Consider the following 12,990-nt stretch of genomic DNA (forward strand, 5'->3'; position numbering starts at 1 on the left):
ATTTATACGAATGTATTTTAATATACACCCAGGTGCAATTAAATTTATTGTTTATTCATAAAGCTCAAAGAAGTTTTCAAACTTCTGGGGATGATCAGCCATGATCACATTGAATGGCGGTGCTGACTCGAAGGGCCACATGGCCTACTCCTGCACCTACTGTCTATTGTCTATTGTCTAAACTTTATTTAATCTCACAACTCGTAGATACGTCCTTACGTTTAATGAACAAAAAATCCTTATATATAATTTTGTTACCTTTTGGTTCATCCCTAAGTCTCCTACAAACCTCCCACCTAAACCAATTTCATATTTTACTCAAGAATTTTAGGAAGATCTTTTTACGTTCTAAGTATATTGATGGTAAATAGATCTTCAAAACATAGACACAATGGTTGATTTCCGTTATTAGGCTGTGGGCCGAGGAGCTTTTTCGTTTAGTTTTGTGACCCAACTCGCAGAACTACCTGAATTTTTAACATATTGTGTAAAAATATTATATAAATCATACCTGAAACTCGTCAAGAACAAAACCTGCAATTTTTAAGAAATGTGAGAAAAACCTCAAATTTTCTGAGAAGTAATTGCCCAATCAATGCACGTTTGACATTGAGGTCAGACGCAAATTGGCCAATCCCGCTCTTCGTTTTATGGTCGCTAGGCAGGGAGGATGCTGGGATCATGTCTGCCTCCTCGTTACATCAATAGCAATAGCAAGGTTTTCAAGGATAAAGGTAATGCTAACCTTGCTGATCATTTTGTTTTTCATTTGATTTATCTTTATAATGTTATAATGTGTACTGGTAAATAGAAATGATAAATAACAAATGTAGAGCTAGGGTTAGGATTAGGCTCTGTCTGTCTGGTCTGGCCAGGCCTCCCACCGGGAGGTGAGCCTTGGGCCGGGCCTCTACTCTGCACACTGGCAGTCAGTGCAGTTCAGTAAATGAGGGAACCCAAAAGAACTGCCCTGACCTATTAATTAGGCTGGTTCAAGAGGACCTCTGCGGCAGTTCATTAAAATAAAACCTCAGTTATATTTATTATATTATTTTTATAGAATACAATTATACATAATTATATATGTACATATATATATATACACACACATATATATATACATATATATATATATATATATATATATATATTATAGATGGTATAATAATATATAGTTTAAATAGACTGCAACACGGAAATAGGCTCCCATGGTGTAATATGGGCATTGGACACTAGATGGCGCTTACTTTTCCAATCTCATTATCTAATTAGTTTAATTAATTAATGTGCAACTTTTGGCACTGACGATTTATGACTTCCTTCTCAATTATATTTCATCTAAATATGTGCAAGATTTCATGTAGTTCCGAGACGTGGGTCACAAAAATGGATTTCTAGACACATTTATGAAGCTCGGCTCACAGCCTATATCCAGTCACAGGAACTTCCCCTTCAGATTGAAACCTCTAATGTTCAGAACAGATTGGCAAGATGCAAATAATTACTTTTGCCAAGGTGCAGAGCAATGAACACAATAAAACCCTCCTTCCTGTAAGGACTACACTTCTTCCCACCCTGCTTCCTGTAAGGACTCTATACCCTGCTCCCAATTCTTCTGTCTACACCGCATCTGCACCCAGGATGAGGTGTTCCGGACCAGGGCATCGGAGATGTCCTCATTCTTTAGGTAACGGGGGTTCCCCTCTTCTATTATAGATGACGCTCTCACCAGGGTCTCCTCTATATCCCGCAGCTCCGTTCTTACTCCCCATCCGCTACTTATAACAAGGACAGAGTCCCCTTTGTCCTCACCTTCCACCCAGCCGTCGCATACAACATATAATCCTCCGACATTTTCGCCACCTCCAACGAAATCCTACCACTGGCCATATCTTCCCATCTCCTCCCCTTTCTGCTTTCCATAGAGACCATTCCTTCCGTAACTCCCTGGTCAATTTGTCCCTTCCCACCCAAACATCCCCCTCCCCGGGTACTTTCCCTTGCAACCGCAGGAAATGCTACACTTGTCGCTTTACCTCCCCCCTCGACTCCATCCAAGGACCCAAGCAGTCTTTCCAGGTGAGGCAGAAGATTCACCTACACCTTCTCCAACCTCATCTACTGCATCCGCTGTTCCAGGTGTCAACTTCTCTACATCGGCGAGGCCAAGCGTAGGCTCGGTGATCGCTTCGCCCAACACCTCTGCTCAGTTCGCACTAAGCAACCTGATCTCCTGGTGGCTCAGCACTTCAACTCCCCCTCCCATTCCGAATCTGACCTCTCTGTCCTGGGCCTCCATTGCCAGAGTGCGGCCTAGCGCAAATTGAAGGAACAGCACCTCATATTTCGCTTAGGTAGTTTACACCCAAGTGGTATGAACATTGACCTCTAATTTCAGATAGTCCTTGCTTTCTCCCTCCTTCCCCTCCCCAGGTCTCCCACAAGCCTACTGGCTCCGCCTCTTCCTTTCCTTTTCCCGCCCCCCACATCAGTCTAAAGAAGGGTCTCGACCAAAAACATCGCTTATTCCTTCTCTCCATAGATAGAAACATAGAAACATAGAAATTAGGTGCAGGAGTAGGCCATTCGGCCCTTCGAGCCTGCACCGCCATTTAATATGATCATGGCTGATCATCCAACTCAATATCCCGTACCTGCCTTCTCTCCATACCCTCTGATCCCCTTGGCCACAAGGGCCACATCTAACTCCCTCTTAAATATAGCCAATGAACTGGCCTCAAATACCCTCTGTGGCAGAGAGTTCCAGAGATTCACCACTCTCTGTGTGAAAAAAGTTCTTCTCATCTCGGTTTTAAAGGATTTCCCCCTTATCCTTAAGCTGTGACCCCTTGTCCTGGACTTCCCTAACATCGGGAACAATCTTCCTGCATCTAACCTGTCCAACCCCTTAAGAATTTTGTAAGTTTCTATAAGAATGCTGATGTTGATGTTTCTATAAGAAAAGATGCTGCCTCACTCGCTGAGTTCCTCCAACATTTTTGTCTAACACAATAAAAGGTGTCGGTCCTGGTATACTGGATTATTTTTATTAATGATCTACCATCACAAGTTCTAAATTTGCCGTTGGTACCAAGATCTGTGTAAAGCACTCGTACTGAAGATCATGCTCGACTGTTTCAGACATATCTCATGACAGCTGCAGTTTGTTAAAAATTTTCACTGAATTATTTTTTAAAATTAAAGCATTTGCTTCCCAGGTTTGAATAAGTTTAATCTATTTGAAAATATTATCATCTCAGTGGTGTCATTACCAATGATTCTATGATTGCTCCAATCTGCAGTATTTCTGAGATCTTTTAAAAAATAGTCCGAGGCTTCTTTAACATGCATAACATCCAAGAACTTTAACTCTTCCCAACTTATATTAAGCTAATTGAGGGAGTCCATTAAAAATGCCATTTCCGTACACACCGTTTGCGCTTCTTCAAAGAATATTAGTTTCTAATGCTGTTCAGCATATCTCAAATTAGCGATATCGAATAAGATTAATTTCAGAATAAATATCTTCATAATTAAACACATTTTTTAGCATTTCCAACTTTGTGCAGAACATTTATTATCTGTTATGGTTGTATTGTGTTTTGTTCTGATATGGATATGTTTCACTGAAATATGGTTGCAATTTCCTCTCTCTTTGTAGGTTCACGTATTCTTTTTGTAAGTTTTGGTTTACAGTGTTGCAACTTAAATTAAGCAGTCAACAATTGGCCAAACCAATTTATCAAACAAACATGTTTTGAGTGTGATGGTATCAATTTCTGCTTTTTGAGGTATTTGAAAATTGTATCATTTTTCAAACCGTGATTGTACAAGATACAAATTCACTCAGTCAACTGCACCGGTCCTCAATAGGCCACAGTTGTGATTCGCAGTTGCGATTCTGCTTACTATGTTGATTACTATATCATTTAGTTTGGGAAAGGTGAAGTAAAAAATAATGTTATTAAACTTGAAATAAATGTAAATTTTTTCATGAAAAACTAACACAAAGTTAAGGAATTGTAATGCCGTTGTGTGAGCATTGAGCAGATTTAGAAACACCTCAGGTGAATGCATTAGGGTTAGGATTAGATAATAGCATGGCCATAGGTGGAACTTGGAGGTCACTGGAATAATTTGAAGGGCAAGGGGAAAAGAAAGAGAACAGAGAAATGATGGAAGAGAAAGGAAAGGAAAGAAAACAGGTTAAAGAAGAAGTAAGCACTAAATGCAATTTCTTTGCATATGGATCTGTGTGTATAGTTTGAAGAAGGGTACCAACCGAAACGTCACCTGTCCATTTCTGCAAAGATGTTGCACTGAGTTCCTCTAGCATTTTGAATCTATTTTTTATTCCAACCAGCATCTGCAGTTCTTTTTTATTACCTTGGAGAATTGTTGTGATCAGGACATTCAAAACATTCTTGTAACTTTTCACAATCCAAATTAAGTGGATAGTCATTAATGTCCTCTTCGTAATCAGAGCACGTCTGTTTATCATATTCAGGCTATTAGAACAAAATAACACATCTTATAGTCCTAATGAATATAATATACTATAAAATATCATCATACTACTTTATCAGTCAGTACTCGTAAAATTGATGTTAATTAATAACATGTTCAGCATATCCAAAATGAAAATAAAAACTCATTCTGCAGACATATAGGAATATAGGGATAGGGTTAAGATAGCAGTTTGTTATCAATTACAGATTGGCATCGATAAAGCGATGGACGGCTTTGAAGCCTCTGTGGTAAAGATAATACCACATTTGTTGCTAAGGTGGGGAGTTCTAGGATTCTGACTCAGTGAAAATGATGGTACAGTGTTAAAGATAGCATTTTGAATAACTTGAAGGAATTGGTGCTAATGGTATTTTCATATATCTGAAAAGTCCTTGTCAAGCAATGAAGGTTACAGATTTTAGAAGGTTGTAAGCCTGCTAGTTTCTGCGTATACTTTGCAGATTGAACACATCTGTAGCACAGTATGATAGTGGTGAAGCGAATTAATGTTTTATGGCAGTGGTGCAGTCATTGATAAACGGGATTACTTCATTCAGACTCATGCTTAGTTTCTTAAGATTATTGGAATTTAAAAATTCAAGAAATAGAAGCAGGGGTAGGTTATACTGTTTCATCATTTAAAAAGATTCTAGCATAACTTTTACTTTTGTGGCACTTTCCTGCACTTATTCCATACCTTGATTTCCATAACACCCAAAAACCTAATTTTCTTGAGTTTATTCAGCGGTTGAGTGAACTAGAGGGTATTTCATTGGCACCCTATCATTTGCCTTGCAGATCGTAGCGAGTCTGAACATTCCGCCTCCTTTTATGTTCAAGTCGTAAAATGTGTCCTATTATGTGGAGCACGGAAGCGGGCTATTCATCCCATCACCTCCACATCAACCATGGAAATCCTTCCAGCACTTGACCCACAGCTGTATATACTTGGACAAGTGCTTGTCTTGACACTTCTTAAACGCTGTCACTGTTCTGCTTCTACTATTCTATCAGAGCACTCACCACCCTCAAAAAGGTCCCCCTCAGATCCCATCTTGCCCCTTATCCTAAATTTATGTTCTCTATTTTTATCTACCTCTGATAGGAGGTAGTTCCTGCAGTCTATCCTATCTATATCACATAATTTTATATGGCTCAATCATGTCCCATCTTAACCTCCTCCACTCCAGGGAAAACATACACAGTCTCCCTGTCTCTCCTCATAACTAAAAAGCCCCATCTCGGGCAATATAAAGTTGAATCTCCTCTTCAGCACTATCCCATCTTTCCTAAAGTGTGGTGACCAGAACATCACCCAGTACTCCAGTTAAGGTCTGAACAAGGTTTTATAAAGTCAGAGTGTCTGCTCTTGTATTCAATGCCCCCTCTAATGAACTCATACATCCCATATGCCTACTTAACCATGTTATTTACCTGCACTGCCACCTGCAAGAATCTTTGAAGTTGAATCCAAGCAAGTGTGAGGTGTCAGGGTGCAGTGGTAGAGCTGCTGCCTCACAATACCAGAGACCTGGGTTTGATTCTGACCTTGGGTGCTGTCTGTATGGAATGTTCACATTCTCCCTGTGACTACGTGGGTTTCATCCGTGTGCTTTAGTTTCCGCCCACATCCCAAAGTCGTGCGGTTTTGTAGATTAATTTGCCTTTGTAAATTGTCCCTAATAAATGAAGCAGATAGTGGGAATAATAATAGAACTCATGTGACTTGGTTGGCATGGTCTCAGTGGGCTGAAGGATCTGTTTCAAGCTGCACCTTTAAACTAAACTAAACACTTTGGGAGATTGAATGTAAGAGGAAAATATACAATTAATGGTAAGATTCTTAACAGCATTGATGCACAGAGGGATCTTGGGGTCCAAGTCCATAGCTCCCTGAAAGTAGCATTACAAGTAAATAGACAATATGTGCAGGAGTAGGCCATTTGGCCCTTCGAGCCAGCACTGCCATGGCTGAATAGAATGGTAAAGAAGGTATATGGTAGGCCCGCCTTCATTGATTAGGCATTGAGTATAAGTGTTAAGAAGTCATGTTACAGCTTTATAAAACTTACGTTTGGTCGCATTTAGAGTATTGCATGCAGTTCTGGTCGCCACATCACGAGAAGGATGTGGGGGCTTTGGAAATATTGCAGAAGTGGTTTACCAGAATGCTGCCTGGTTTAGAGGGTATTAGCTAAATGGAGAGGTTGGACAAACATCAATTTTTTTTCTGTGGAGCGTCAGACATTGAGGTGAGATCTGATTGAAGCATATAAAATTATGAGAGGTATAGATAGAATAGACAGTCAGAACATTTTTCTCAGGGTAGGAATAAAGACTAGAGGCAAAGCTTTAAGGTCAGTTGGAGAAATGTTGAAAGATGATGAGTGGGGTTTTTACACAAAATGGTGGATGCCTGGAAAGCGCTGCCAGATGTGGTGGTGGTGGAAGCCGATATGATACTGCTGTTTAGCAGGCTTTGAGATAGGCACATGGATATACAAGGAAAGGAAGGATATGGGTAACATGCAGACACAGAGGAGATTAGTTTAACTTGGCATCATGTTCAACACCAACATTGTGGGTGGAAGGGTCTCGACCCAAAATGGCACCCATTTCTTCTCTCCAGAGATGCTGCCTGTCCTGCTGAGTTACTCCAGCATTTTATGTCTACCTTTTGTGGGTTCTGGGGCCTGTTTCTCTGCTCCATTCAAAACCAAGCATGGTGCATGTCCAAGTCTCATTAGTGTTCCCCAAATGCATCACTTCACAGACATCTGGATTAATCACCATCTCTCATTTCTATATCCATTTTGCCAACACACAAATATCAACTTGTAGTCTAATACTTCCCTATATACTGTCAACTATTCCATCTATCTTCATGTCATCTACGAACTTACTGATTGTGCCTCCTGCATCCACACTAAATTATTTGGAAATTGGAAGCAGCAAGGATTTCATTAACTATCCCTGTCCACAGTTATCCAACACAAATCAACCCTAAACACCCATCACAAATCAACCCTAAACCATCACTCTCTGCCTCTGGATTCCCATGGCCTTAAATCCCATGGGGCCCAAACTACAAACATGTGGGGCCCTGTCAAAGGCCTTACTAAAGTCCATGTAAACCATGTCCACTGCATTGCCTTTATCAATATATTTTGTTGCCTCTTCAAAAAATTCCTTTAGATTGATCAGGCAGGTTCTGCCCTTGACAAAGCCACGACCAAGCTATCTCTGATTAGTCCCTGCCCTTTTAAGTTATCATTAATCATGTCCCATAATTTTTTTTGTTGTCTTCCCTGTTTGACTTGCAGGTCAATAATTACCTGTGATTTTTCCTGCTGTCCCTCGAATTATCTGGTAGCTCACTTGTGACCAGAGCGCCAACAAACTATTCCCTTCGTCCCATGACAGCCTGGGATAAATCTTATCAGGCCCAGGGAATTTATCCACATTTAAGTCTACTAAGGCACCAACTAACTCCTCTTTATTTATGGAAACTTGCAGTGGAATTTCACCTTTCTCTTTGCTGAATCCTCTCACTACAAAGTCATTTTTCTTTGAGAATGCTGATGTAAAGCATTCATTTAAGATCCCACCTACATGTTCTGGCTCCATGTTCCACAGCTTGCCCCTGTCATTTCAAATAGGCTTTCAATGCTTTCTCTGGTGTATTATTTTGCCCTTAATATACTTGGAAAACACCTTTGACGAGAGATTCTGTGAATGTTAAACCAATTATGTGACTTGCAGGTTTGTGGGGATGGTTGTGGTCTTTCTTTGTGGATGGCTGTTTGTTGGTATACATTCTACTTGCCACATATCAACCTAAGCCAGGTTTGAATATGGACAACTATAATATTTGTTGTGAATAGAGATGAACTTTATGCAATCATTAGTGAACAAGCTTATTTCTGACGGTATGATGAAGTGAACTTTATTGGTCTGAAAGGCAGACATCAGACATCAAGGTGCAAAGATGAATAACCTCCAACACTAATGTTCCTTTATGCAGATAATGAATTCTTTTTAAAAGATTTCATTTCGATTTTTCATTTTGCTTTTATTTTTATTAAGGCTTCTTCATACAGCATTCTACTTTGTAATAGCACCTTTATAATTTTATCTTTCTTATTTGTAGCTAGAATATGCCAGAGGGCTTTGGAGACATCCTAATTGTTACCATCTTCAAGAAAGGAGAAATATCCTATTACTGTAATTGCTGAGTCCCCACTTTTCATCACCGGAAAAGCTGTCATAAGGATCCTCCTCAACCATCTCCTTCCATTGGTTGAAGAACACCTCCCAGAGTCATTGTGCAGATTCTGTCCTTCTCGAGGTAGAATGGGCAAGATCTTCATTATGCGGCAAAATAAATGTAGAGAGTAATACCAACCAGTGCGGAAGGTCTTTATTGATCTCACATATTGCTGACTTCTTCAATAATCCGTAATTAGAGATTAGAAATTCTCCTCAAATCTGCTTCACAACAATGTAAATGTCATGATCCATAATCCTGTTTGAAGCATACAAGAGGACATCAGTAGAGCTAATAGGATTTGATATTTCAATCCCTGTAATAAGTCGGCACTCTTGCTATTTGCAGTGGGATTGAAGTGGTGAAAGGTAGGGTAGGGTACGTCATCGGGGTCATCAGGTGTGCACCCTCCTTCTTTGACATTTCATTGATAAACCCACAACGTCTCCAGAGGGCTCAACAGTGATACCTGGTGTCCCAGGTACACCCCCCTCATTTCCATACTCTCCTGTCTTCATCTTGCAGCCCAACTGTTAACTTTCCTTTTCATCCAAAGCCAATTGCTGCTTTTTTCCTGCAGAATATGATAATGACTTGATTGCTTGTTGGTGGAAGCGACCACTCACCCCCATTTTCTTTACTAGCCTGGTCGTAGATGCAGCAACAAATCCCCTGCAACCCACTTCTACAGGGAAAATCTTGGTCTGCCAGCCATTCTGGGAAGCTTCAGTTGCCCGTTCAGAGTATGTGGTCTTTTTCCTCTCAAAAGCTTCATCAACATCATCTTCCCATGGAACTGTCAATTCCACAACATATGCCAAGTTGGTTATTGCGGACCACAGGACCATGTCTGGCCAGTGTTGTAACCACAATGTCTGGGGGAAACAAAAGCTTTTTTTCCAAGTCCACTTCCATTTTCCAATCCCGAGCAGGCTGCAGAATGCTTGCATTCTTTGACGTTATGGAGGTTGGCCTGCTGGTACTAATGTTGTGAAGTGGACATTTCCTGCCGATGTTTGTGGGGAAGCATTTGTGATCGTTCGCCTCTGTCCAGGATTGATGCTGGCTGTCTGAAAACTTGGTTATGCCGCCAAGTGTAACACCCTTGGGCGAGGTGCATCCTGTTAAACAGAGTGCATCCTGTTTAACAGAGTGCATCCTGTTAAAATGTGCCTTAGTGATGCAGGTGCTTGGCAAAGGGAGCAAGCAGGGTCTTCTCTGAACCACTGTCCTGTTTAACAGAGTGCATCCTGTTAAAATGCGCCTTAGTGATGCAGGTGCTTGGCAAAGGGAGCAAGCAGGGTCTTCTCTGAACCACTGCTTCAGGTTCTGGGATGATGGTAAAACATAAGTGGCTCTGATGACAAAACTTAAGCCGAGATCCCTCCATTTGCCAGATGTTACGCCAGCTGAGTTTTCTCTTTTCCAGGCTCTCCCAGTTCGTTCATTGGCCCTGCTTGGCTATGGAGACGGCCTTGGCGTGTCGCTTTGCCTCCTCCCGTCTTCTCACCTCCTCCACAACAAGCCGTCTCTTCTGCACTGATGTTGCCTTGTGCCTTTGAGGAGCTTTTGGGACGAGCCTGATCCCGGCTCTCCCGTGTTGGACTTGGCCAACCACATCCCGGAAATGAAGAGCAGACTTAGCACTCTGAATGGCTTCAGACGGGGTCCACTTCCTCCCCTTTGCCACACTGGGGGCTGCTGTTCAAATAACAGTATGTTCAGATGCAGTGAGGGTCATGACCAACCTTGCTTTAGTGCATTTGAACTCTTCCACAAGTCCTGCAATGGGCAATTCCAATTTGCCACTGCCCTACACTCCGACAGCACATAAGCATCGTGGAAGTCCAAGCCACTGTTTCACCTGTGTGCTGATCATTCTTTCCAGCTTTTCCACTTTGTTGATGGGGATTTCATACATAGTTAAAGGCCACATGATTCTTGGTAGTATGCCAAAATGGAAGCACCACAGCTTGAGGTTTCCTGGTAGCAAGGTCTTGTTGATGCGAGCTATGTGCGTGATGGTATCCTTTTTGAGTTGTTCAAACTGCTCGGTGTCCTTGAGCTTTGCATCATACCATCGGTCCAAGCTCTTCACTGGCATTTCTGAAACAGTTGGAACAGGTATTCCGTCAATATGAAATCTTTGATCCTTGACGACCTTTGACAATGGAGATGCTTCTGCATTTGCTGGGTTTAATCTTCATCCTTGTCCATGACATGTTTTGATGAAGTTTTTCCAGAAGTCTCGGTGCAGGGGATAGTTGTTGTTAGTGTTGTTATATCGTCCATAGAGGCTCGTATAGGTGGCAATCGCTAATCACACTGTAGCCATTTTCCTCCCACAACCTATTTTGAAGCTCTCATAATGAGCTCCATTGTCATAGTGAAGGCCAATGGGGAGATGGTGCACCCCGCCATGATGCCTACTTCCAGTGGTTACCATCAAGTCTGATGTTGTGAAAAAAAATCGCATATCCTGGGAGTAGTTTTTTTTACCAGATTTGTTATTAAGTAAGTAAGTAAGTTTATTGGCCAAGTATTCACATACAAGGAATTTGCCTTGGTGCTCTGCCCACAAGAAACAACATGACATAGTGACAGTTATGAAGGACTCAGAAAACACTAAACATTAATAATAATAAAACATTAATGATAAAACACCATTGATCAAGCATGTGAACCAACAAAATACTAGATCAAAGGGAGTCTACAGATTTTTGGCTGTTGAGTAGAACAACTACTCGTGGATAAAAAATGTTTTTATGTCTGGCTGTGGCAGCTTTGACAGTCTTGAGTCACCTTCCAGAGGGAAGTGATTCAAAGAATGTGTGGCCAGTGTGAGAGGGGTCAGAGATGATCTTGCCCGCTCGCTTCCTGGCCTTTGCAGTGCACAGTTCATCAATGGAGGGAAGGTTGCAGCCAATAATCTTCTCTGCTGATCGGACGATTCGCTGCAGCCTTCAGGTAACGTGCTTGGTGGCTGAGCCAAACCAGACCATGATGGAGAAGGTGAGTACAGACTCTACGATGGCCGTGTAGAATTGGACCATCATTGCCTGTGGCAGATTGTGCTTCCTCAGCTGCCGCAGGAAGTGCATCCTCTGTTGTGCCTTTTTAACTGTGGAGTCGATAGTGGCCCCCCAGTTAAGGTCCTTGGAGATGATGGTTCCCAGGAACTTAAAAGACTCCACAGATGTGACTGTGGTGTTGTTGATGGTGAGTGGGGTGAGGGGAGGGGGAGCTGTCCTAAAGTCTACAATCAATTCCACTGTCTTAAGAGCATTGAGCTCTAGGCTGTTGCTACGGCACCAGGACGTCAGCTGTGACACTTCCTGTATGTAGGTAGATTCCTCCCCATCCTGGATCAGTCCAATCAGGGTTGTGTCGTCCGCAAACTTGAGAAGCTTGACAGAGGTGTCTGTGGAGGTGCAGTCGTTGGTGTAGAGAGAGTAGAGGAGAGGAGAGAGTACGCAGCCTTGCGGTGCTCCTATGCTGAGTATTTGCGGGTCCGAGATGTGCTTTCCCAGCCTCACATGCTGCTTCCTGTCTGTCAGGAAGTTGGTGATCCACTGACAGAGGGGTTCAGGCACAGTCAACTCGGAAGGTTTGGAGTGTAGTAGCTCTGGCACAATGGCGTTGAATGCAGAGCTAAAATCAACAAACAAAATCCCCATATAAGACCCCTGGCGGTCTAGGTGCTGCAGGATGAAGTGCAGGCCCAGGTTGACTGCATCATCCACAGATCTATTGGCCGGATATGCAAACTGCAGAGGGTCCAGCAGGGAGTTTGTGATATTTTTCAGCTTGGCCAGTACATTATTGGTGTGTATTGACTTTTTTGTCAATGATTAGTGATGTACAGCACTTTGTTGCAACTATGATTGTTTTTAAAGTGCTCTATAAATAAAATTATTATTATTATTATTATTATTATTATTATTGCAGGCACCTGAAAGAATTCAAAAGCAGTCCACAGTAGCGAATGAGGAACTGATCCATAGGCATTGGCCAGGTCGAGGAACAAGACATGCAGATTCTTTTGTTCTTTCTTAGCAGTCTGGATTTCACGCCATATGACGCTGGTATGTTCAAGGCATCCCGGGAAGCCTGCTATACCAGCCTTTTGGATTGACGTATCAATGTCAATGGTTTTGTTTCAGATACTTTGTATCAATATCAATGGTTTTGTTTCAGATTCTTTGTAAGTCTTT

The 12,990-nt window shown here is 41.8% G+C and overlaps 1 protein-coding gene across 4 annotated transcripts in view; it reads right to left on the reverse strand.

The window, feature by feature from the left end:
• LOC129700133 (spermatogenesis-associated protein 7 homolog) overlaps positions 1 to 12,990 on the reverse strand; it is a 78,596-nt gene that overhangs the window by 12,863 nt on the left and 52,743 nt on the right. For 2 of the 4 annotated variants that reach the window (XM_055640354.1, XM_055640351.1), the window contains exon 7: positions 4,387 to 4,508. The exons of the other annotated variants lie outside the window; for them this stretch is intronic. In XM_055640354.1, coding sequence (XP_055496329.1) covers positions 4,387 to 4,508 — 122 coding nt within the window. The remainder of the gene's footprint in view (positions 1 to 4,386; positions 4,509 to 12,990) is intronic. 4 annotated transcript variants of the gene reach the window in all.

Source organism: Leucoraja erinacea, chromosome 9 (assembly GCF_028641065.1).
Source record: "Leucoraja erinacea ecotype New England chromosome 9, Leri_hhj_1, whole genome shotgun sequence".
Classification (NCBI taxonomy): Eukaryota; Metazoa; Chordata; class Chondrichthyes; order Rajiformes; family Rajidae; genus Leucoraja; species Leucoraja erinaceus.